This window comes from Mesocricetus auratus, unplaced genomic scaffold (assembly GCF_017639785.1).
Source record: "Mesocricetus auratus isolate SY011 unplaced genomic scaffold, BCM_Maur_2.0 Super-Scaffold_100006, whole genome shotgun sequence".
Classification (NCBI taxonomy): Eukaryota; Metazoa; Chordata; class Mammalia; order Rodentia; family Cricetidae; genus Mesocricetus; species Mesocricetus auratus.
Genome location: NW_024429190.1, coordinates 10,981,373 through 11,007,074, shown reverse-complemented (window position 1 = coordinate 11,007,074; position 25,702 = coordinate 10,981,373). Strand labels below are relative to the sequence as shown.

Genomic DNA, 25,702 nt, shown 5'->3' with positions numbered 1-25,702 from the left:
CAGAAAGTTGGAAGCTTGATGAGGACCGCTTCCCACGGAAGGCACTGCTTAGGGATGGGCCTCTAGTGGGGCCTGACCCTTCCCAGGTTCCTTGTACACCCTTCAGGGGCTGTCAGAAGCACGGCCAGCTAAAGACAGGTCACAGTGGCCTATGCAGCTCTTCCATGCTACCTAGCAGTCCCTTCTCCTGTTGCACTGAGAGGAGGGGGCAGCTGCGAATATGGAATGTGGTCCTTTGTTCCCAGTGGTCCCTCAGGTCATTTGGAGGCAATGGGAGATGAGACAGGTGCCAAGAGGCTTCAGGCCAGGGACTTGCTATATCTCCATCAAGGGGAGACTCCAGTCTCCCCTCCTAAGGCAAGGACAAGGCTGGCCAGGCAGAGGATGTCTGCCAGATAGTCCCTGATGTTTTTAGAGTTTAAAGATGCCACATGGCTAATGGGGAGTTAGAAACAGACTGTGCACTTGGGGGGGAGGCAAAGTTTTGCTCAGTAGCCCAGGCTGGCCTCAAATTTGCTATCCTCCTGTCTCAGCCTTCCAGTGCTGGGATCTTAGGCATGTAGATCCTAACCATTCTTGGCTTGGACAACCCACACTCCAACCTCCAGATCTTATCTCATATGAGCTTTCCTGTCACCTCCACCAGGCACAACCATGTATCTTCTATGACCCCACACACGGTCCCCTCTTCCAAGAAGTCGCCAATGTCTATCAAGAAGGGCCCAATCCTTAGGTACTCCATTTAAGTCTCTAAAGTGACTGACTGGACAGCTCCCCAGAGCCCAGCTACTTTGCAGGGCCTACTGGCCATCGGAGCCTAGCGCTCAGTGGGTGCTTCCTGGTTTTGCCAAACTAAGAACTGCTTTAACCCCGACCCTCCTTCAAGCGCAAGGCCTCAGTCTTTAGTTTTATAAGGGGGGAGGCTGGACACACTATGGACGCCTCTGGGTACTGATGTGCACATGGGCTGTGAGACAGGGCAGTGGCTGAGAGGGGCAAAGGGAAGCCAGTGGGCGGGGACTCTCAGTGGGCGAATGAGAAGCAGCCCCTTCCTGTGACCCGCCAGCCCCACCTCCCCACACCAGCTATAGCGCCTTAGCTTCGCCCTTGCAGCCAGGTGCAGGGGAACCGACTGCCCCCGCCTCCAGCCAGAAGCCTGATCTCCTCTCATGCTGCTTGAACTGGCCTTCTAGAACCTTCCCAGCCCAGCTCTGCTCAGTGTTAGTCTTCTCCTCTCAGAAACGTTGAGGGAAAACCCTGTAGACATCTTGATCTCTGATCTTCCTCTGCTAGTTCACTGGCCTGTGATCCTTGTCCTTCTGGTCTTCAGTGAGGTATCACCTCCATGAAGCCCTCCCTCATGGTGACAACAGAACCCAAGGACTTCTATAGGTGAGCAGCCGTGTCCCCAGCAGGCCAGAGGCATATCTATGCTCGCTGCTCCGTCACTTATCTCTTCTTGGCTTTTGCTACCAGTGTCAGCACCCTACCCCAACCCTAGGCTGCACAAGGGCAGGGCTACGTCTACTGGCTATGTTGGAGCCTGCGCCGACAGGTGACTGCCAGAACAGGAAAGCTAGTTCTCTGTGCCAGGCTCTGCTTCCTTGATGAGTGGAAGCATCCAGTGTCTTCTGGCCCAGACCAAGCACTGGGAGGCATCTTCTTCATGCCCAAGCCTGTCTCAGGCCCTTCCTGGGAGGGTTTGCCCCTGCCTGCCCACCCTGCCATTACCTGGCCAGATGATGGCTTCCAGCAGGGTGACCCGTCTGGCCAGGAGCTCCAGCTGGGCCTGCTGCTGCAGGAAGCTCTGTAAACTAGGAGCCTGATGGGAGATTGAGAAGAGCAGACGTGCGAGTCTGGACTCTGAGGGCTGGGCCGGGATCAAGGGGTGGAGGGAGAGAGACGCCGATGGGCTTCAGGGCAGCAATCTGGGCCGTGTCCACCAGACCTCAGGGTCCCCCCAGAAGGTAGGGAGAGGGTGCACCTAGCTCCCCAGGTAGCCAGATGGATGGGAACTTAGATCTCGCTCCCTTGAGCCCTGAGAGGGAACTTCAGGACACACTAGGAATACAGCGGCAACTAAGGGAGGGATACCTGGACCAGGAAGGCGGGTCCTGCCAGTGTGTCCAGAAGTTTATGGGAAGCTGATCAGAACCGGCAAGTGGTCTATGACCCAGTGTTCTCCGGGTCCTGAGTCTGCCTCTGTCACCCACAGTTCCCTACACTTTTGGAATCCAGTTACGTTGCTCTAGATTTATCTAGAGTTGAAACCCAAGTTGTCAACATCTTTTATTTATAATTCTGTGGGCTTAGGCTCTGACTGTATGACCCATGACCCCAGTATGGCTACAGTCTAGCTGTTACCCACAATCCCTCACTGATCGGTAGTCTGGTTTCTTTCTCTTTCCTTCCTTCCTCCCTCCCTTCCTCCCTCCCTCCCTCCCTCCCTCCCTCCCTCCCTCCCTCCCTCCCTTCCTTCCTTCCTTCCTTCCTTCCTTCCTTCCTTCCTTCCTTCTTGAGACAAGGTTTCTCTATGTAGCCCTGGATATCCTGGAACTCACTTTGTAGACCAGGCTGGCCTTGAATTCACAGAGCTCCTCCTGCCTCTGACTCTCAAGTGCTGGGATCAAAAGCCCATGCCTCCACACTTGACTTAGGAGTCTGGTTTCATTACCCATGACTTATTGCAGATCTCACACTCTTGTCTCCAAGCTCCTGAAGTCCTGTAACCCTCAACACCCACACTGCCTAGAGAGAGGCACGAGGGTGCGTGTAGGAGCAGGACTTTCCCCTGTACAGAGGGGAAGGTGGGGAAGCCTCTGCAGCCTAAGCTGCTTCACCCTCAGAACTAGGCCAGTTGCACCCCAGGAAGCTTTGGGGGAGGCTGGAAGGCAGGGCTGGTTTGGTCTGTCTGTCTCTACTCACCATAGAGCCCAATCATTGTTTCCAAGATTAAAACCCTCTCAGCTAAAATCTTCAAAGCCTCGCGTAGTTGGTGCAACCCCTCCCCCTGTGGAGAAAGAGACAGATGCAGCCGTGATGGGGATCGGGAGGGGACCCTGCAAAGCCTGCCACTGCCAGTGGCCCCTACCCCACCCGGGACAAGCGCCTGTAGCCCTGTATCACCCACCACAGCCCAAGACCCACGGACAGCCAAACAAGACGGAGATGTACAGGATGCAAGGCAGGAGGAAGCAACCCTGAAGACCCCCTCAGAAATCCCATTTGATCCCAACTGGCTGAAGCCATGCCGGTCTGGGGGCGCTCCTCTGCTGGCCCACAGCCTGCTGTCCATTTGTTCCCAAGGCCCCATGGGGCCAGCTTGTCCTCTCACCCACATCCTGACATCCTCTGCACAGTTCCTATGACATCCCTGGGCCACCTGTAGTCTGTCTGGGAGCTCTGTCTCTTTTCCTCTCTCTCCTCGTTTAAATTCTTACATTTTTAAAAAATCTTTCTCTCTACTCATATGCTTCAGATTGACTCTGCTTTAAGCCGTCTTGTTACCCTGACGCTAACTAACTGATCAGTGAGAGCAAGCTGGAGACTGTAGCAGGTGAAGATCAAAACCTCCAATGGCATTCATTGCTGCTTGAAGGAGGCTGGCCTGGGGCTCCAGCTCGGTCCCTTCAGGAGACTGCTCACCGCTCCCCAGAACCCATCCCACACTCTGGTACACCTTGAGGACAGCCCTCAGCCCAGCCCCTCCCAGCAGCAGCTGAAGGCATCTGTGTTCCCCACGGGTGTGGAGAGAGCTCCCCAAGTTCCTTCTGAAAGGCCCCCAGGCCCACGGCTCTCCACTCCCCCAAAGCAGAGGCTCATTTAGAGAGCCCTCTTGACTTCCAGTTTGTTCTCTCCTTCCCTAGCACAGGGTCCATGGTCTTACCCAAACGCTCGTGCCCCCTCCCTAAACAACTTCTAGAATGTGTTTTCCGACAGAGCATCGGACGGTGACAGGAGCTATCCCAAGCCTGACAGTCATCTAGAAGAGTCTCTCAGCATTTAGTATGGGGGGGGTGTGAAGAGATGCATAGCATGCACATATCTGTGTGTGTGTGTGTGTGTGTGTGGTATATGCACATGTGTGTGTATGTATGCCCACGTGGACGTATACAGAGGCCAGAGGAGAATGTCTTCCTCTTTGCTCTCCATTGTATTTAAGATTTTCATTACATTTGTGTGTGTGTGTGTGTGGGGTGATCATGCCACAGTGTGCACGTTGAGGTCATAGGCCAACTTGTGGCCATCACAGCATGTGTGTGGACATCATAGAAAAAATAAAATTTATCCGTTTTCTCCCCATCCTGCGAGTCCTGGAGACTAAACTCAGCCTTTATCTCATGGCAGGCTCCTTCACTGGTAGTGCCTCCTTGCAGGCCCCTCCATATTACACTGTCTTCTACCTTACTTTTTGAGACAGGGTCCTTTTTCGTCCCCTCTTCTGAGACAGAGTTTCTCTGTGTAGCCCTGGCTGTCCTGGAACTCACTCTGTAGACAGGCTGGCCTCAAACTCACAGAGATCCGCCTGCCTCTGCCTCCCGAGTGCTGGGATCAAAGGCATGCACCACTGCCTGGTGAGACAGGGTGTTAAGGTAAACCCAATGTGTGCTGTTTCAGCTAGTCTGGCTGGCCATCGAGCCCCCTGTTTCCTGTTCACCGTGCTAGGGTTACAGGCACATGTGCCATGCCTGACTTCTGTGTAGGTGCTAGGGATCGGGACTCAGGTCTTCATATTGGTGCAGTAAGTACTCTTTTCCACTGAGCCATCTGCCCCCCCTTTAAAAAGATTAATTAATTAATTAATTATGTATACCGTGTTCTGCCTGTGTATCCTCCTGCATGCCAGGAGAGGGCACCAAATCTCATTACAGATGGATGTGAGCCACCATATGGTTGTTGGGAATTGAACTCATGACTTCTGAAAGAGCTGCCAGTGCTGTTAACCACTGAGCCATCCCTCCAGCCCTCACCCCCTTTTTAGGTGATATGTGTGTGTATGCATTTGTATACTGGTGTTCACATCTGTGTGCATGCATGCACGTGCATGTGTCTGGAGGCCAGAGGTTGACATCAGGGTATTTTCTTCACCTATTTATTGAGGCAGAACCTCTCAATTGGACCCAGAGTTTGTTCTGGTGATACTATTTCTGCCTTCCAAGCCCACCCAGCACTTATGTGGGTCCTTGTGCTAGCTATGTCTCCAGTACCTTCTCCCTCTTCCCTCTCTGTTCTCTTTGACATATGTCACTCTGTAGCCCAGGTTAACCTCAGACTAACAGTTCTTCTTTAAACTCCCATGAGCTGGGACTCCAGACATGAGCCCCTACTCCTAGCTCACCATTAGAAGCGGTTCCCCATAAGAACATCTAAGCAGCCGGGCATTGGTGGCACGTGCTTTTAATCCCAGCACTCGGGAGGTAGAGTCAGGTGGATCTCTGTGAGTTCGAGACCAGCCTGGTCTACAAGAGCTAGTTCCAGGACAGCCTCCAAAGCCACAGAGAAACCCTGTCTCGGAAAAAAAAAATTTAACTAGACTTCCTTCCAGCATGTCTACCATGAGTGTGTTCATTCCCTGGGGCTATTCCTTATGCTCCAGCTGTCCTGTTGATACCATAAAGATTGAGCTATTCATGGGTCACTGAACTGCCTTTCAGCCTGGAGATCTGGGGTCACTATAGGTCACAAGCCAGGGTAATCCCTCTTCGGGTATCATGGAGCAGGGTGTGAAAATGGGTGGTCCTGGGGCAGGGGAGATGGTTCAGTGGTAAGAGCACGTACCAAGAAAGAACGAGGACCTGAATTCGGCACCCTAGGATTCCTGTAAAATGCCACCCAATGCCCATAACCCCAGCGCTGGGCAGGTACAGAGAAAGGGTGGGGGTTGTTTGCTGGCTGTTAGCTTAGCTGAAATAGTGAGCTCCCAGGGAATAGAGCCGAAAATGATACATGGGCACACACAATCACACTCTTGTATGCACACACACACACACACACACACACACACACACACACACACACAGTCTGCCATGCTGCCTGTCCATGCTCCAATGTACAGCCCCTGGTCTTTGATAAGGATGTCCACGGCCTTCTAGAGTCCTTTTCTGTTTCCAATCCATTCTCCATATTGGCATTCAGAGACATACTTTGCAAACAAACACCTGACCCTACCACTCCCTCTCATTCTTTAGTTTTTGAAAACAAATCCTGTTTTTTTGAGATCCTTGAGTATCTCACTCTGTAGTCTAGGTTTGCCTTGAACTTGTGGCTGGTCATCCTCCTGCCTCAGCCCTCTGAATGCTGGGATTACAAGTGTGAGCCACCATGCCTGGCTGCCCCAGTTGCTCACCCAAGTTCAGGTTCTTTAATGTGATCTCCTAGTTTCTGAGAGCCTCTAGCCTCTGTCTCGCTTCTTGCCTGTCAACCGCCACTCCAAGTACCTGCAACCCTCAAATACCCCAGGCTCACTCTGACCCCAGACCCTTACTTCTCTGTGACTGGTTATGTTCCTTTCATCGCTGATGCACTACAGCCCCACACAGCTAAATTCCTTTTGTCTTGTGGCTGCTGACCATGGTGTTTCACCCCAGCTCGTGCTCACTTCTCCTGGGGACCGAATCTGCAAAGCTCATGGAACAGTAGCGGGTTCTCTAGCCCTCTGGGGATTTGGATATTTTAGCCTGCTTCACTTCGGGGCCCACTTTGCCACCAGTTTGCTCTGAGGAGTTGGGCCTCAGTTTCCCTGTCTGAATAAGGGTTTCCCTCTTAATTAGGTAGAGTAACTCAGGTCAAGTCACTCAGCTCCTGCAGTACATGACTGTGGCCACCTGGTGACACTGCTGAGCCACAGTTAAGCCTGGCAAGCTGCTCTGAAAGCTGTACTACCGCTAGGGGGCGCTGGTAGATGAAGTACATGATGCTTCCACTGTACCAGGATCCCTATGTACCTCCAACAGAGCTGGTCCCTCAGCCCAGAAGCCTCATGCATCTCCAGCTGAGCGAAGCAGGGGCAGAAGTGCAGGTGGCAGGAGGAGGAAGGTGGGCAGGTAGGGGTCCTGCTACCTCTTGGGGCACCTCCCATAGGTGGTCCTGGGTTCAAGGTCTCACCTGGGATGGCCCAAGGCTCCCATGCAAGGATAGGGACTGCTCTGTTGTGACCTGGTTTTTCCCATACCTCCTGGGATGGGTGAAATAAAACCCATTTTCTCACCCAGGGTCTCTGGGAGAGTGAGGGGAGGCAAAGGGTTGCTCACATGGGTCTCCCTACTGGGTCCACATCCCCACTACCGAAGGCCAGGAACCACAGGAAGTGGAAGAGAGGATGGGGAGGCAAGCATCAAGGAGAGGCAGCAGGGCCCCTGGAAGTCACGGGACTCACGGAGGTGCACTCATGCAGGGGGAGGGCTACCACGGCTGTATCCATCACCGGCTCCATGACCACAGACAGAGAAGACATGGTTCATGGCTGGTGCTGGCTCTCAGGAATGACAGGAAGGCGTGGCATCACCGTCTAAAGAGTACTCAGGCTGTCTTTCCTGCAGGAATGTTTACTCGCACCTCACCTATTTTCCAAATGTCTCCTGTGCCCCAAATCTGTTCACTAGTTATCTCCATTGATCTTGAAGGCTTCCAAGACCTCACACACATCTTGAGATTTCTGAGTATGTGGTTTCTAGGTCTCTCTTCCCATTTACTCCAAGTCCGCTATGCACGCGGCTGTTTCTAGGCCTCCCTTTCCACTGCTCACAGTTTGCTTTGTAACTGGTAGTCTCTAGACCTCCTTGTCTCTTTCTCCATGGTTCTCTGTGCATATGACAGTTTCTAGGCTTCCTTTGTGGATCACTTGAAGTATGTGATAGTACAGATCTTTTGGGTATAACAGAGTAGGTCTCCTGGAGTCTCTGTGTGTATGTTGGTTTCTAGGTCCCCAGTCCTTTATATCAGGGTTCCCCTGTGCATCCCTTTTTTTGTTTCCCGACTTTTCTAAGGCTCCTTTTCTGTTTTGGGTGGATCCTGTCTTCATAGTTCTCTTTCTTCTGTAGACAATAGGACTTTGCCAGGAAGGACCCTGGAAGTGGAGACGCAGTCTGCATCATCTGAACTGCCCAGCAGGAACAGGCAGAGCCTCCTTGGCTTGGAAAGGCTACAGAGGCTAAGTGGGTAGAGACAGAGGCAGAGACACAGGCAGAGAGCATGGTCTGCTTGGAAGGCTAGCCCTGCCTGGTGGGGAATGCCAGGAGGGGTGAGGGAGCAGGGCTCTTGTGAGTATGTGACTAGGACACCCTCAATCCCAGCATCTACAGGTGAGAGAATGTTTTCCTGAGCACCCAGGGCATGGGAGGGCAGGGAGAGGTGGGGAGGGCAGGGAGAGGAAGGGGAGGGTAGGAGAAGGTAGGGGAGGGCAGGGAGAGATAGGGGAGGGCAGAAGGGGTGGGGAGGGCAGGAGGAGGTAGGGGAGAACAGGGAGAGTCAGGGCAGGACAGAGAGAGTCAGGGCAGGGCAGGGAGAGTCAGGGCAGGACAGGGAGAGGTAGGGGAGGGTAGGAGAAGGTAGGGGAGAGCAGGGAGAGTCAGGGGAAGGCAGGAAGAGTCAGGGCAGGGCTGCAGCTTACCCAGTGGCTCTTCTCACCAGGGTCTCCTTTGGGGCCAGGGTCTCCCTGAAAGAAGAGTCAGAGAAGACAGAAGTAAGGGGCGGGCATCGTGGCAAAGAGAAAACCCATAAAAACTCAAGATGATGACAGCGGCAGAGCGGTTGCCCGGCATAAATGAGGCACTGGGTTCGATCCCTGGGGAGGGAGGCTTGCAACGACCCCAGGCCGGTGGAACTGAGCACAGATTTTCACAACCTCTGTCACCTAGCAGCAGAGTTTGGAAATGCCCAATGCTTCCTCGTGAAATTGCAGAAAATCCAGGCCTAAACTAAAGAACACATGCCAGGGATAGGGAACCAAGAACAAAACCAAAATGGATTTTCTGTGACAAAACTAAATTTCTGAAAGAATGAAGTGACGCCTGAAATCTGTCCATCTCGGGACACTCAGCACTTCTCAAGAAAATAGCAGACAGAGTTTCTCAGACATTACCTCGCTTGCTCGTCCAATAGAGCGTATGGAAGTCACTACTAGATGAGAAAAAGGAAACATGATGCGCATTCAAGAGAAAAAGCAGTCAGCAGAGGAGACCCACAGCTAACTAGGTAGAAGTAAGTAGAAGAGAGTATTTAAAACACCCATGACGGGTAGAGAGGTGGCCCAGTGGTTAAGAGTACTTGTTGCTCCTACGGAGGACCTGGGTTCAATTCTCAGCATCCACAGGGTGGATCAAAACCACCAACACCTCTTCTGACCTCTGCAGGCAAGCGTGTGGTGCACAGACATGCATGCAGGCAAACACTCAGGAAATAAATATAAAAAAATAATACAATGTCTGTGATTCAGCAAACCTGAGCAAGCCAGAGAGCCTTAGTGGTTCAGTTCCTGGACCCCACAGTGAAGGACAGAGATGACCCTGAAATCCGTCCTTTCCTCCAAACATGTCCCCCATCAAACACACGCATAGCAATAGTAAATAAAGTACAAAATGTTAAAGATTAAAAACATTTTTAGAAGAGTATTTGCACATGAGTGGATACACCAGTAGACGGGGTTGGATCTCCTGGAGCTGGAGTTGCAGGCAGGTGTGAGTCACCTGACAGGGTGCCGGGAACCGAACCTGGATCCTCAGGAAGAACAGTTATACACACTTAACCACTGAGCAATCTCTTCAGTTCCTAAAAAAGTGTTTTAAAGGAATCAATTTTAAAAAATCTGAGCTAGACATGGTGGTACACGTCTTTAATACCAGCTTTAGGAAGCAAGGCACAAGGGTTGCTTGGCAGGAGTTTAAGGCCAGCCTGAGCTAGACCCTGAATGCCAGGCCTATGACACAGTGCGATCCTGTCTGAAGAGAAAAATAAAAACAGAACAAGGAGTCAGCTGGGACTGATATGCTATGTGGCAGGATGGAGAGTGTGAGGAGACATGAAATTTTAAAATTTATTTTAACTTCACTTTATGTGCATTGGTGTGAAGGTGTCAGAAGCCCTGGGACTGGAGTTACAGACAGGTGTGAGTTGCCATGTGGGTGCCGGGAATTGAACCCCGGTCTTTTGGAAGAGCAGCCAGTGCTCTTAACTGTGGAGCTATCTCTCAGTCCCATAAAGTGTTTTTTCAAAAATCAAATGGAAATGCTGAGAATAAAATTTCATTAGGCCTGGGGCCGGTGAGATGGTTCGGCAGGTAAAGGCACCAACCACAAATACTTGAGTCCAACCCTTTGGACCCACATAATAGAAGGAGAGAATAACTATTTCTTTTTTTAAGACCCTAAAACTGGGGACTTTTCTTTCTTTTTTTTTAATTTAATTAAATTAATTAATTTATTTATTTTGGTTTTTCGAGATAGGGTTTCTCTGTATTGTTTTGGAGGCTGTCCTGGAACTCGTTTGGTAGACCAGGCTTGGTCTCGAACTCACAGAGATCCACCTGCCTCTGCCTCCCGAGTGCTGGGATTAAAGGTGTGCGCCACCACTGCCCGCCGGTTTTAATTTTATTTATTTATTGTGTATACATTGTTCCTGCCTGCACACCAGAAGAGGGCACCAGATCTCATTATGGATGGTTGTGAGCCACCATGTGGTTTCTGGGAATTGAACTCAGGACCTCTGAAAGAGCAGTCAGTGCTCTTAACCTCTGAGCCGTCTCTCCAGCCCTGAGAATCAACTATTTCAAGTTGTGCTCTGACCTACACTTGTACATGTGTGCCTGTGTACACACGTACAAAACAAATAAAATGTGGTAAAAATTTCAAAATTCATCTGACAGGACTAGCAAAAGACAGTACAAAAAACTAAGCAATTAATTTGAAGAAAAATCCACTTAAACTGAAGCACAGAGAGAAAAGGATGTTTTTAAAAACTGGGCTGAAGCCGGGCGTTGGTGGCGCACGCCTTTAATCCCAGCACTTGGGAGACAGAGGCAGGCAGATCTCTGTGAGTTCGAGGCCAGCCTGGTCTACAAGAGCTAGTTCCAGGACAGCCTCCAAAGCCACAGAGAAACCCTGTCTCGAAAAACCAAAAAAAACAAAAAAAAAAACAAAAAAAAAAACAAAAAAACAAAAAAAAAAAACTGGGCTGGGCTCCATAAGGAGCTAGCCCGGCTCCAGGCTAGCACTGTGTGTAACTGCAGTTCCAGGCAAAGAAGACAGCAGCAAAGAACATTTTCCCCCCGACCCATGTTTTCCTTCAAATCTGATTTCAAAACAAAACACACTTCTACGTTCCAGGTGTGACACAGATCTTAGGAATGACTGTGCCATCCTAATAACTTTAAAAACTAAAACCAAAACCAAACCAACCAACCAAACAAAAGATAACAAAATAAAACAAAAAAGGTGTGCAGGAGCAGCTGGCCCGAATCAGTAATTTTTTTTTTTTTCGAGACAGGGTTTCTCTGTATTGTTTTGGAGGCTGTCCTGGGACTCAAGCTGTAGACCTGGCTGGCCTCGAACTCATGGAGATCCTCCTGCCTCTGCCTCCTCAGTGTTGGGATTAAAGGCATGCGCCACCAACGCCCGGCCCGAATCAGTAATTTTTATCTATTTTTTTGTTTGTTTGTTTTGAAGCAAATCTCCATTGTGTAGCGCAGGCTGGCCTTGAGTTTGTGAGCCTCCTGCTCCTGCTTCCTAAGAGCAGGGATTATGGGTATGTGCCACCTCCCAACAGTGACTTCGTCATGCCTGTCAGGAAGGTGAGCACACGAGCACACAGGCAGACTGCCCACAGCCCTGGAAAGAAAGCAGGCAAATAACAGGGCTCACCAAGGACAAGAACAGAAACCCACAGGAACCAGGGCCGAGGGGACCCAACTGTAACAGGGAAGCCGCAGGGGCTCAGTGGGTCCCAACCAGAGTGCTCTGTGGGCTTCCCCTCAAGAATCGATACTGAAAACACAGTGTGAAGACACTGAACAGACATTGGAATAGCGTCAAATATGGCAGAAATGGTGGGATTCCTGTAAAATCTATTGATGCTGAGGGGTGTGGCAGCACACACCTGTAAGCCTGGTAGTCAGGGGATGGAGACAGGAATAGCAGGAGTTCAAGGTCCCCCTCAGCATGATGCCTATTTTGGTTGTCGACTTGACTACATCTGGAATTAGCTAAAACCCCAAAACTGGCTGGGCACACCTGTGAGGCATTTTTACTTAATTCCATCACCTGAAGTGGGAAGTTGCACTTCTGACCCAGATCTTCGAGGAAGGAACACACCTTTAATCAGATCCTTTGAGGAGGGAAGACCACCTCTAATCTGGGCCACACCTGCTGCTGGTGGCCTGCCTGAGGACAAGGAAGAAGGAAGTCCGCCTGTTTGCTCTTGCTCTCACTGGCAAGTCTGCCCTTCACTGTCATTAGAGCCTACTTCTTCAGGATTCCAGAATATATTGAAGACTGGCTGAGACATTCAACCTCATGGACTGAACAACTACTGGATTTTTGGACACAGACTGTCACTGTTGGACTAGTCGGGCCACAGTCTGTAAGTCATTCTAAATCCCTTTCTATATACAGGGAGATGCATTCTATAAATTGTTACTCTAGAAAACACTGATTAATAATACTCTCAGCTACATACTGAGTTCAAGACCAACCTGTTATTTAAGTCATTGAAAGTGCCAGGGATGATGATGGAACAAGCCCTTCGTTCCAGCACTGGGGAGGCAGAGGCAGGTGGATCTGTTTGAGTTTAGAGCCAGCCTGGCCCAATTAGCGAGTTACAGGCCAGCCAGGGCTACATGAGACCCTTTCTCTAAACCAAACAACCGCTAGTCATATAAAGTACTCAGTTTAAACCACAAAGAGGGCTTGCCTCACATGCATGAAGGGCCTCCTCTTTCTCTAAGTGGCCTGAGATGACCCAGGAAAATGGTCCCCTACTCTCTTTATCCAGAAATTCCATAAAGCCATGCTAATCAAGAGCCATCCAATCTTTATGTTCATCTTAAGGACACTGTGAGACTACCCAGTCCATACACATAACCAATGGTCTCCATGTATCTGGAAGATGTCACTTTATAGAATAGTGTGGACCATTCCAGGGGTATCAGACAATGCTGGATGAGCCAGGACAAATGGTAAGGCTGGACACTGGGTCACTAGCTTTGGAAAGAGTGTTACATTTTAGTTATACATGCTTAAGAAATGTAGGCATGCTGAATTGAAGGATCAGAGAACACATTCAGGTGAACAGTGTACCAACTACTTGCTCATGGCGGGACTAGCTAGTCCCCAGCCCTCCAACCCACCCCACCTTCCCACCCCACCCTACCACACTGAGACAGGTGATCCCACTGAAGAGGAAGGCACAGTTCCTCAGCAAGAAGGGAGATTGTCCTGAAGAAAAATGTCCCGGAAGAAGCTGAAGAAACAAACTTAAGGGATGGGAACGATCTCAGCATAATGTAAAGGCAAGTGAATGTGAAGCACGGCGGAGGGTGTCAAGGCAGAGATGGAGCTGTGGGCAGCTCAGTCGGAGACGTGTCTCCACACAAGCATGGGGCCGCGTGTGGATGCCCAGGACCTAGGTACAAAGCAGGCGTGTGCGAAGCTAGGTACACAGGAGTGGGCTCCTGTGATCCCAGCACTGGGGAAGACGATGCCTGGGAGCTCCATGGCCACCCAGGCTAGCTGAGCTGATGAGCTTCAGGTTCTGTGAGAGAACCTGTCTCACAGGTAGAGAGTGACTGAGGAAGACACTTGGTGTCAACCTGGGCCTCCACGTACACATGTACATCTGCGCGCGCGCGCGCGCGCACACACACACACACACACACACACACACACACACACACACACACACACACGGTAGAAGAATATGCAAGCCTGGCATTGGTGGTACACGCCTTTAATCCAAGCACTCGGGAGGCAGAGGCAAGCGGATCTCTGTCAATTCGAGGCCAGCCTGGTCTACAGAGTGAGTTCCAGGACAGTCTCAAAAACAATACAGAGAAACCCTGTCTCAAAAAACCAAAAAAAAGGAGAATATGCAAGACGAGAGTAGAAATAGGGTGACCAAGTAGAAAACAAATAGGGCAGACATAACCGAACACTATTAGTCATCCCTCGAAGCATCATGGTGTACGTGCTGGCCAGTTTTTATGTCAACTTGACACAGGCTAGAGTCACTAGGGAACAGAGAACCTCAACTGAGAAAATGTCCTTACCAGATCAGCCTGTAGGCAAGTCTGCAGGGTATATTCTTAATTAGTGATTGATGTTGAAGGGCTCACATCTGCTCACCATGGGCAGTGTTAGTCTTGGGCTAGTGGTTCTGGGTACTATAACAAACAAGCAAACATTTATAGCTGGGTGGTGGCACATACCTTAAATCCCAGCACTTGGGAGGCAGAGGCAGGAGGATCTCTGTGAGTTTGAGGCCAGCCTGGTCTACAGAGTAAGTTCCAGGACAGTTAGGGCTGTTATACAGAGAAAGCTTGTCTCAAAAACAAAATAAAACCCAACGAACCTTACAAACTAAAGACTCAAGCAGATGCTAAATAGAAAGACATGATGAAAATAAAGCTTAAGAGGCCAGATAGGGGCTGGAGAGTTAGCTCAGCAGTTAAGACCACTTGTCGCTCTTCTAGAGGAATCTTGAATTGTATTCCTAGCACCCATAGGGAGGCTCACCACCATCCCTAACTCCAGTTGCTGGGGATTCAGTGACCCCTCTGACCTCCAAAGGAACCAGGTATGGTGCACATACAGATATGCAGAAAATCACTCACACACATAAAATAAAATAAGTAAATCTAAAATAAAACTTTTTGAAGGATCCAATGAAGTGCTTGCTGAGTTCAGACTTCAGCACCATATAAAAAGTTGGGTATTGGGCCGGGCGTTGGTGGTGCACGCCTTTGATCCCAGCACTCGGGAGGTAGAGGCAAGTGGATCTCCGTGAGTTTGAGACCATCCTGGTCTACACGAGCTAGTGACAGCCTCCAAAGCCACAGAGAAACCCTGTCTCGAAAAACCAAAACCAAACCAAAACAAAACAAAAAACAAGAAACAACAACAACAACAAAAAAAACTGGGCATAGTGACTTGCACCTGTAACCCTAGAGGTGCGGCAGGGACAGGGACACCCTGAGGTCTGCGGCAGAGACAGGGACAACGAGGTCTGTGGAATAGGTAAACTTGGGTTCACTGAGTGACTTTGTTTCACAAATGACTGAACGAGTGAATGAATGAATGAAATGGAAACTAATAGAAGGCACCTGATAGTGACCTCTGGCCTCCATACATGTGTACACATTATTAAAAATTAAAAGATCAAAATTAGAATTAAAAATTAGAAGATAAAAAACTAAGGGGCTGGAGCTGGAGAGATGGCCCAGCAGTTAGGAGAGCTGACTGCTTTGTGGAGAACCCAGATTCAATTCTCAGAATCCACAGGCACAAGGTGCACAGACATGCATTCAGGAGAAACATTCGTGCACACAAAACAGATTAATTAAAAAACAACAACAACAACAACAAAACCTTGGTGGTGCAGGGCTGTAATCCCAGCTACTTGGGAGCCCAAGGCATGAGATCCTAAGTTTGTGGTTTGCCTCCATCAAAAACGGTCACATTCAGCAGCTGGCAGGGCCGTAAAACACATACCTTAACAATAAAAATCATACGAGAAACTTTATAGAACTAACAAAGAAATCATTCCAGAAAGATACTTGGAAACGTCTAAGACATCAGGAGATTAACTAATATACTTCAAGTATTACACAGATCAAAGGAGTGGCAAGAGAAATACAAAACTATTTTGAACTGAATGGAAATAGAACTTATCAGAATTTGTGCAGTACAGCAGAAACAGTGCTCATGGGGAAACCAGAACAGCGAATGTATGTATCAGAAGAGAGATTAGAATAAATAACCAAAGTTTTTTATTTTCATCACGGGAAGTCAGAGAGAGAGCAGATGGGGTCTACAGTAAGGAAGAGAAAAGAAACAGTCGAATTAGTGCAGATGATTGCACATGGGTTCACACTGCTAACCGTGGCGGCGGCGGCGGCACCAACAATGAAAGCAGCAACAACAGGATGATCAGAAGACCTCAGCAGTCACTGCAACAACCACAGTGGACAAAGGCTAAAGGAACACATGAACACATGAAACACAGCCAGGGAGCTGTAAATTAAAGTGAGATAAGGCAACAGCAAACCCCCTAGGTGACAGGACAGCCCTGTGGCCACAGGGCTCAGGGAGCTGAGGCAGGAGAATCAGAGTTTGAGGACACCCTGGGCCAAACCAAAACAACAACAAAACACCTTCCCAATGAACTACTACTGCACACCTATTCGCATGGTCAAAATATTCAACAACGACAATACCAAGAGGAGTGAGGGTGTGGGTTAGGTGCAGATCTCACTCATCGCCATGAGGAAGGTGTGACTGGAGTGGGAGTGGCCCATCGGCTAGTTAGTGGGACTGTTTGGGAAGGATTGGGAGGTGTGGCCTTTTTTGGACTAGATGTGGTCTTGTTGGAGGAGGCAACTCTCTGGGGTGGGCTTTGAGGTTTCAAAAGCCCACACCAGGCCAAGTCTCTCTCTCTCTCTGCCTGCTGCCTGCGGATCAGGATGTAACGCTTTCAGCTGTCTGCTACCCACCACTGATGGTCATGGACTGACCTCTGAAACTGTAACCAAGTCCTTAATTAAATGCTTTTCTTTTAAATTTTCTAGTTATGGACTCCTCACAGCAACAGAGGGTAAATAAGACAGAAGGCAGTATGGTACAGCTGCTTTGCAAGACATGTTGGCAGTTTTTCTGACCTTTTTGGCAGGGTCTTGTGTATCCCATGTTGGCCTTGAAATCTGAGTCTGTGGATGATCTTGAACTTTTGATCCTCCTGCCTCCACCTCCTGAGTGCAGGGATTTCGGGTGTGCACTACCATGCCTAATTTATGTGGTGTGATGACTGAACCATAGAGCTTTGTTTCTTTTGGGCAAGCATTCTATCAACTGAGCTACATCCCAAGAGCCACCTTGGCAGTTTGTTAAAAGTAATCTTATCTATGATCCGGCAATTATGCTCATTGGTCTTTACCCAAAAGAACTGAAAACTTTTATGTCCCCACAAAACCTGCCTATGAGAGTTCATACAGCTTTATTCACAATTTCCAAACCATGGAGACAACCTAGGAATCCTTCAGTATACAAATGGATAAACAAATTTATACACCCAGACAACAGTTTTATTCAACACTAAGAAGTCACAGAAAGATGAAATATATTAAATATGTATTATTAAGTGAAAGAAGGCTGTATGAAAAGGGCTATAGACTGTAAGGTTCTAATAACAGGACATTCCAGAAAAGGCAGAACTATCGACAGAGTAAACAGGTCAGAGGCTGCTGGCAGTTAGGAGGGAGGAAGAACAGACAATGCACAGAGGATTTCCAGAGCAATAAAACTTCATTGTACTGGATGGCAGCACATGGCTGTTACATCTCTTACATCTTTCAAACCCTCAGGATGGATAAATCAAGAAAGAACCTAATCTCTGTTAGTGCCAGTCACCAAGTATGAAGGGAACCCCTGGGGTTGTCGAGAGTGGGAGAGCAGGAGAGGGTGTGGGTTAGTGCCAGTCCAGAGCGGGAGAGCGGGAGGGGGGGGGAGAGCGGGAGAGCGGGAGAGGGTGTGCATGTGTGGGTTAGGGTGCTCTCTACACTTTCCATTGGACCTAAAGCTGTTCTACAACATTTGCATTAATTTTTTAATTAACTCCCCAAGTCCTGTAGGAAACACAGAGGTCTTTGTGTTCACAAGCGTGCACTAGGGGAATCTGGAATGTTAAGCTCACAGGGTTGTCCCTTCAAAGGAAAGAGCACAAAACCTATTTTCCACCCAGAAAGCTGGAGCAGACCTGCTGTCTAGCCTGAAGAACTTTGTGAAATCTGTGTGGTCGAAGACCTTCTGGCACCAGACCCCGTTCCAAATCCATTTTCATAAACTTGGTTTTCTTACTCAGTCTATAGAACCTATTTTTATGGAAGGTGTCCATCTTTATGGAAGATGTCATGCGTACTTTACAAAGAATGTCTATGTAGTCACGTCTATATTTAGCTTCCTTTGTATGCTCTGTTGTAGACATGGGATTGAGTTCATCATCAACTCAATGTTCAAAACAACATCAATATGTGTGTGTGTGTGTTTTGTTTGTTTGCTTTTCGAGACAGGCTTTCTTGTGTAACAGCTTTGGTTGTCCTAAAACTAGCTCTGTAGACCAGGCTGGTCTTGAACCCACAGATATCTGCCTGTCTCTGCCTCCCGAATGCTGGGATTAGAGGTGTGAGCCACTGATACCTGACAGCAGAATAGTTTTCCCCAGGTTGTGCTCTGTTTAAATACACCTAAAATAAACTGCTTGGGGGTCAGAAGACTCCCAGCGTTTGAACCAACACTGGCTACTATTGCACCGAACTGCCTTCTTGCCTCCTGGGCTTGTCACTCTCCTGCCAGTGCAGACTGCAGAGACACCCATGCAATTCCCCATATACATTGTTACTGTGCTTATTTGAGTAGAAATGATGAATAGAAATAAACTTCACAGATGCAGGACTCTTAATGAACCCAAAACAGGTGAGACACAAAGAATACCATACCTAGCCACGTCACTGCTGTATCTATTGAAAACTAAGGCTAAAGAAAAAAATATTAAAAGCCAACGGGTAACACACGTGCTCGCGCGCGCACACACACACACACACACACACACACACACAAACGGAGGGGGGAGGAATAGCAGCAACCAATTTATCATGAGAAACTATATAAGCTAGAAGGTCATAGGGCAATTAATACATTTAAAATGGTACAAGATGATAAAGTTGCCAACATATAATTTTATATCCAGCAAAAATATCTTTTAAAATCTAAGCTACAATAACCTAACTAGGCATAGTAGTGCACACCTTTGATCTCAGCACTCAGGAGGCAGAGGCAGGTGGATCTCTGTGAGTTCAAAGCCAGCCTTATCTATATAATGAGTTCCAGAGCAGAGAGAGACGTAGTGAGACCCTGAAAAGCATCTTAGTATCGATTGATTAGTTTTTTAAAAAGTTCTTGTTAATGAATGTTTTGTCTGCATGTCTGTCTGTGCGCCATTCCCATGCAGTGTCCAACGAGGCCAGAAGAGGGCACTGGATGACTGAGCCACCATGTGTAACTAAGTCCAGATCCCATGCAAGATCAAACAGCAGGTGCTCTTAACTGCTGAGCCGTCTTCCCAGTCTTGGTTCTTAGCTTGCTCGCTCTTAATTTTATCTTTATCTTTATGTTTATTGGTGTTTTGTCTGCATGTCTGTCTGTGTGAGGCGTCAGAAGGCCTGGAACTGGAGCTACAGACTGGTGTGAGCTGCATTGTGTGTGCTGGGAATTGAACCTGGGCTCTCTGGAAGATCAGTCAGTGCTCTTAACTGCTGAGTCATCTCCCCAGGCCCCGTTTGTTTTTTAAGATGGGGTTTGTAGCCTAGGCTGGTCTAGAACTTATACAGTCCAAGCTGGTCTCAAACTCTTGGACCTCTGGCTTCAACTTCCCATGTGTTAGGAACACAGGTGTGCCAGTACACCTAGCTTGCCTATTTATTACTTTATTATTTATTTAGTTATTCATTTTTCTCAGTGCTATGGATCGAACCCAGGGACTCACAGATGTTAGACAAGAGCTCTAACACTGAGCACCACACCCATCCCTAAAATAGTTTAGATGAATCATTGTGAGACTACAACTCTAAGAAAAGCTAGAGGGTGCTCATTAGGCTAAGAAGAAACACTACCAATAGTGTATTGGTTAGTTTTTATTGTCAAGGTGAAACAAACTAGCACCTGGGTAGACAGCCTCAGTTGAGGAACCGCCTCCATCAGACTGGCCAATGGGTCTGTAGGGCATACTGATTGCTAATTGATATAGAAGCCCACTGTGGGCGGTGCCACCCCAAAGCAGGTGTCCTGGGTTATATAAGAAAGTTGACTTGAGGCCGGGCATTGGTGGCACACGCCTTTAATCCCAGCACTCAGGAGGCAGAGGCAGGTGGATCTCCATAGTTCAAGGCCAGCCTGGTTTACAGAGTGAATCCCAGAACAGCCTCCAAAGCTACAGAGAAACCCTGTCTCGATAAACCAAAACCAAAACAAAAAGTTGATTGTGCATATCCCAGTGAGACCAAGTCAGTAGTAGTGTCCTCCATGCGCTCCGCTTTAGTTCCTGTCCTAAGCACCCCAGCTTCCCGCAGTGACGGAACCTGTAAGTCAAATGAACCCCGGGCTGCTTCTGGTTAGGATGTGCATTGCAGCAACAGAAAGCTAACTGGGAGACAGAAGTCTGGATCTACAGAAAAGTGTAATATTCAAAATGGCACATAATCAGTAAATTTAAAAGACTACAGCCATCCCTCTGTATTCACGTGGAATTCATTCTCCTGTGGGTACCAAAATCCACAGGCATTCAAATAAAAGGCTTAGTCTCTGCATGTAACCTGCGGGTGTATAGAGGAGCTCATCTGCCTCTAGTCTAAGAACTAATGAGAACTGAGCTAATGGCACAGGTGTGGAGTCCCTGCTACTCAAGGGGCTGACGCAGGAAGATCACACGCTTTGGGACCTGGACCTGTCTCAGAATGGGGGTAGAGGAGGGGCTGGAGAGATGGCTCAGTGGCTAAGAGCACTTGCTACTCTTCCAGAGGACCCAGGTTCAGGTTTCGTACCCATGCTGGGTGGCTCACAGCTGTCCGTACCTCCATCCAGGACATATGACACCCTCTTCTGGCCTCCAAGGATCCCCCCCACACTATATACACAACATAAAAATAAATATTAGTAAAAAGATGGCTAGGGATGTGGCTCAGTAATAGGAGTGCTTGCTTAGCATGTACAAGGCTCTGGGTTTGATCCCCAGTAACCAGAAAAAAAATGGCTTTAAAAATCTGTACATGGTCAATATGGGTTCAGGGTTTTGGTTTTTTTTTTCAGTAATATTTTTAAACCATAATTTTCAAACCATAGCTATAGAATGTGCAATGTTTACATTTGTACACACACACACACACACACCCCAAGAGACAGGACTTCTCTGTGTAATCCCAAGTACTGGGATTAAAGGCATATGCCACTACCACTGCCTGGCCATCTTATTTTTTTGACAACTGACTTTAAAATGATGAGGATGAGGATGCTATGGGCCCTGAGGATGTAGCTTAATGACAGATTACTTGCTAATGAAGCTGCCCAATGCCCGGGGGGCCAATTCTCAGCATTCTCAAAAAAGTGTTCTGGGGTGCCCCGGGGTTGGTGGCACACGCCTTTAATCCCAGTACTTGGGAGGCAGAGGAAGTCGACCTCAGTGAGTTTGAGGCCAGCCTGGTCTACAGAGCGAGTTCCAGGACAGCCTCCAAAACAGTACAGAGAAACCCTGTCTCGAAAAAACCAAAAAAAAAAAAAAGTGTTCTGGGACTTAAAACAAATGCAGAAGAAGGATACTGAGCAGTGATGGCACAAGAAGAGGATGGAAGACAGCACACACTTCCCACATCTGCATAAGGGTGTGGCACACACAGTGGTATAATACACTCGCATCATAAGGGTGTGGCACACACAGTGGTATAACACACTCGCATCATAAAGGTGTGGCACACACTCACAATGGTATACTACACCCACATCATAAGGGTGAGACACTCACAGTGGTATACTACACCCACATCATAAGGGTGAGACACACTCACAATGGTATAATACACCCACATCATAAGGGTGAGACACTCACAGTGGTATACTACACCCACATCATAAGGGTGTGGCACACACTCACAATGGTATAATACACCCACATCATAAGGGTGAGACACACTCACAATGGTATACTACACCTACATCATAAGGGTGTGACACACTCACAATGGTATACTACACCCACATCATAAGGGTGTGGCACACACAGTGGTATACTACACCCACATCATAAGGGTGAGACACTCACAGTGGTATAATACACTCACATCATAAGGGTGTGGCACACACAGTGGTATAATACACTCACATCATAAGGGTGTGGCACATACTCACAATGGTATACTACAGGAAGCACTATGTTAATTCATGTGGAACATGAAGGAAGAACAATATTGTTCTTAGCAACTGTGAAAAAAGCCAACATAATAGGATTTCTTTTTAAAAAAGCTATTAGTGGGTGCAACAGACCCCAAAGTACTCCGTCCTGAAGAAGGCGAGTGAGTGTGCAGCTAAGAAGCAGAGCAGTGACTAGCTGCAGAAGAAGACAAGAAAAGGCATGGGAAAAGGAGCAGATAGGCAGACACCAAAGCAGATGGCCGGCTTAAACAGAACCCTGTTGATAATTAACGCAGATGATGAAAATATCAGTGAACCAAATGGCAGACTATCTGAAAAATGCTATTCACAAGAATTGGACTTTAAATACATCGGCACAAACCTACACAGACAGCAAGCATTACAGCATTTGTATGGTTACTCTAAAACCAGAAAAAACGGAATCTGAGTATTCTAGAGATATAGGTATTAATTCCACAAAGGCAAAGGCAGTGCTGAAATCCTAGACATGTGTCTGCTTAATAACAAATAGTCAAAGCACTTAAAGAAAAAAATGGCTACATTAAAGAGAGAAACGGACAAATATGCATTGAGAGATGGAGAATGAAAGAGAGAAATATAAGCCAGGCTGTGGTGCACTTGGGAGGCAGAGGCAGGAGGATTTCTGTGAGTGAGGCTAGCCTGGTCTACAAAGTGAGTTCCACGACAGTATTGAAAGCTATACAAAAAAACCCTGTCTCAAAAAAGAGAGAGAGAAAGAGAGAGACAGAGACAGAGAGACAGAGGGAGACAGAGACAGAGAGAGTCAGAGACAGAGAGAGACAGAGAGACAGAGACAGAGACAGAGGCATGTGGAGAAAGCAACAGCTATAAAACCACACACAGATTGAAAAGGATGGATGATGGGTCCCAGCAATTGGCAGGAGGAGCCACTCTGGAATCACACAGAGGGGTCGGGTACTCCAGGTTCAGGAGCCTGGGCTGAGGGGATCCTGGAGGGTGGGTTTAGGGGACACTGCAGCACTTACCGGCAACCCCATTAACCCTTGGGGGCCAGGTTCCCCAGGCAATCCCTGTATAAGAAGAGGGAACAAAATTATGTTTACCGATGAGAGCTATCATCTGGGACCCCAGAACTCCCCAGAATTCCCCGCGTGTAGTCATCGGTGTACTCACTCTCTCTCCCTTCTCTCCTGGGTGGCCAGAGGTGCCTTTGGGTCCAGAAGGGCCTGGAGTTCCCTGAACAATGAGACACAGCCTCAGCCTTGTGCCGGGGCAGGTAGGACAGGGTAGACAGGAGATGGGGATAGAGGAAATGGTGAGGGAGCCCCAGCTTGGCCCAGGCTTCATTATATGCCCGGCATACAGCAGGCAGGTCAGACTGTTAAAGAGATCTGGAGTCAGACGTCCCCACCCCATGTGCTGGCTGCAACCCGAAGAATCCCCCTTTCTCCGCCTCGAGGGATAATAATGCTGCTTGTTGGGTGAATTGAGTTAAGAAGATTTATGGAAAGCACTTTGCATATCAAAGTACTTACTGAATGGATGGATGAACAGATGGGTGAATGGAGTTATGCATGGATGGTAGAACTTGGATAATGACTTACCATGTGTCCAGGACTCCCAGGGGCACCCGTGGGGCCAGGAAGTCCAGGGGGACCTGAATAAAACGGAATGTCTTCAGGAATAGAACGGACCACACGGCTAAGAAGTTCCCCATCAACGGTCTCCTAGCCACAGCCAGTCCTGCTGCTTCCTACCAAGTCCTACCCTTCCCCAGACCTGGACTCAACTTACCCATGGGCCCTGGGGGGCCTGGAGGGCCTGGGGGCCCAGTGGGTCCTTGGGGCCAGTGGCTGCTGGTCTCAGTGAAGGTGTTAGACAGTAATGGATCTCCTGGCAGAGGAAAGACAGCAAGGGAGCAGAGTTAGGGGAGGGGGCAGTCAGTCATCGGCTATCCCCTCTGCCATAGTGGCTCTGACTGCCCTGTAGGACAGCCGGCAGCACAGACAGGGCCACCAGGACCTGAGCCAGATATAGAGAGGAAGGGAACTTGGGTTCTAACCCTGCCACAGTCCAGCTAGTGACACCCAGACTGGCTCTCTCCTTCACTGTCACTTGCTAAATGAGAATAAGAGTGAGAGCTGTCTGCCCTGCCTCAGGACCAACTGTCTGCCCTGCTTCAGGCTCCTATGCCTCAGGACCAACTGTCTGCCCTGCTTCAGGCTCCTATGCCTCAGGACCAACTGTCTGCCCTGCTTCGGGCTTCTATGCCCCAGGAGATTGGCACTGTTGCCATCTGCACAACAGAAATAAGGACACTGAGGTTAGGAACAAAAACAAAACAATGACAACAACAAAAAAAAATGAAGAGAATGACTAAGGAATGGTACCTAGTCATTCACCAAGATGAAAAAAATGAAGAGAATGAATAAGGAGTGGTACCTAGTCATTCACCAAGATGAAAAAAATGAAGAGAATGACTAAAGAATGGTACCTAGTCATTCACCAAGATGGAGCCAGGTAGTGGTGGCCCACTTAATCCTAGCACTTGGGAGGCAGAAACAGATGGATCTCTGTGAATTCAAGGCCAGCATGGTCTACAAGTGAGTTCCAGGACACTCAGGGCTACACAGAGGAACCTTGTTTGGAAAAACTAAAAAAAAAAAAAAAAAGATGCAGATGGGGTTGAAATTGCCACTGGGCACTCCGACTACTCCAACCTCAGGCCATGCTGCCTGCAGGAGATGCTGCTGCTCAGCTAGGGGAGGGGCTGGAACCACCCTGAGCAACAGGCCCAGGGCTGTGACCTTGGGAGCTCAGAGCTCACAACTTGAGCTAAGCCTGGAGCTTCCCAGCACTCTGAGGACTGGACTGCAGCCATCTCTGAGGCATGAGGAGTGCCCAGTGCTGGTGGTTCTGAGCATGTGGGTCTGAAACCGCTCCCCCTCTCCCCAGTGTGGATGTGGCACGTCGTGACCTTCCTCTCAGTGTCCTTCCTTTGTGAACAGAGATTGGCAGCACCAGGTGACAACTGGGCAAGGGGAGGACTTACCATGCAGGGAGATATGGGCATGGGGTGGCCCAACAGGGACTGGAGGTCCTGGGGGCCCAGGAGGGCCTGGCGGACCTGGAGGGCCCATCTCTCCAGGGATGCCTGCAGTGCCGGTCTGACCAGGGCGTCCTGGGGGGCCCTGTGGACCTACAGTTAAGAACAGGGATTGGTGGGCACCTGGGTGGCAGAGACAAGGAAGTCTGAGGCAGTGGACTCAAAAGAGCCTGCACAGGCCTGTGACACCTCCTGGGCCATCTGTCCCAGGAAGAACAGCATCCGGCTCTCTGTCTCAGTTCTCGGCTTCCTTCTATAGGGCTCTCAGACTCCCAGTGTCCTTCACAGAACCCTGGTCAGAGGGGTTCAGTCACTGATGTTTCTCATCTGCCTAGCTAGCCCCCATCCTGAAAGCAAAGCCTGGGCTGGTCCCACCCAGGACCCAGCTCAGGGTCTGCTGAGGGGAGTGCATGCGCCAAGTGGACCAAGACAGTTTCAC

The 25,702-nt window shown here is 48.9% G+C and overlaps 1 protein-coding gene across 5 annotated transcripts in view; it reads right to left on the bottom strand.

The window, feature by feature from the left end:
• Nucleotides 1–25,702, bottom strand: part of Emid1 (EMI domain containing 1) — a 52,844-nt gene that overhangs the window by 1,599 nt on the left and 25,543 nt on the right. For 2 of the 5 annotated variants that reach the window (XM_040746779.1, XM_040746782.1), the window contains exons 8-14: nt 25,210–25,356; nt 23,952–24,050; nt 23,762–23,814; nt 23,331–23,393; nt 23,183–23,227; nt 8,609–8,653; nt 1,732–1,822 (exon numbers count right to left, since the gene is read on the bottom strand). In XM_040746779.1, coding sequence (XP_040602713.1) covers nt 1,732–1,822; nt 8,609–8,653; nt 23,183–23,227; nt 23,331–23,393; nt 23,762–23,814; nt 23,952–24,050; nt 25,210–25,356 — 543 coding nt within the window. Of the gene's footprint in view, nt 1–1,731; nt 1,823–2,925; nt 3,011–8,608; nt 8,654–23,182; nt 23,228–23,330; nt 23,394–23,761; nt 23,815–23,951; nt 24,051–25,209; nt 25,357–25,702 lie in introns of all 5 variants that reach the window. The other 3 variants (XR_005877670.1, XM_040746780.1, XM_040746781.1) reach the window with 3 other exon arrangements.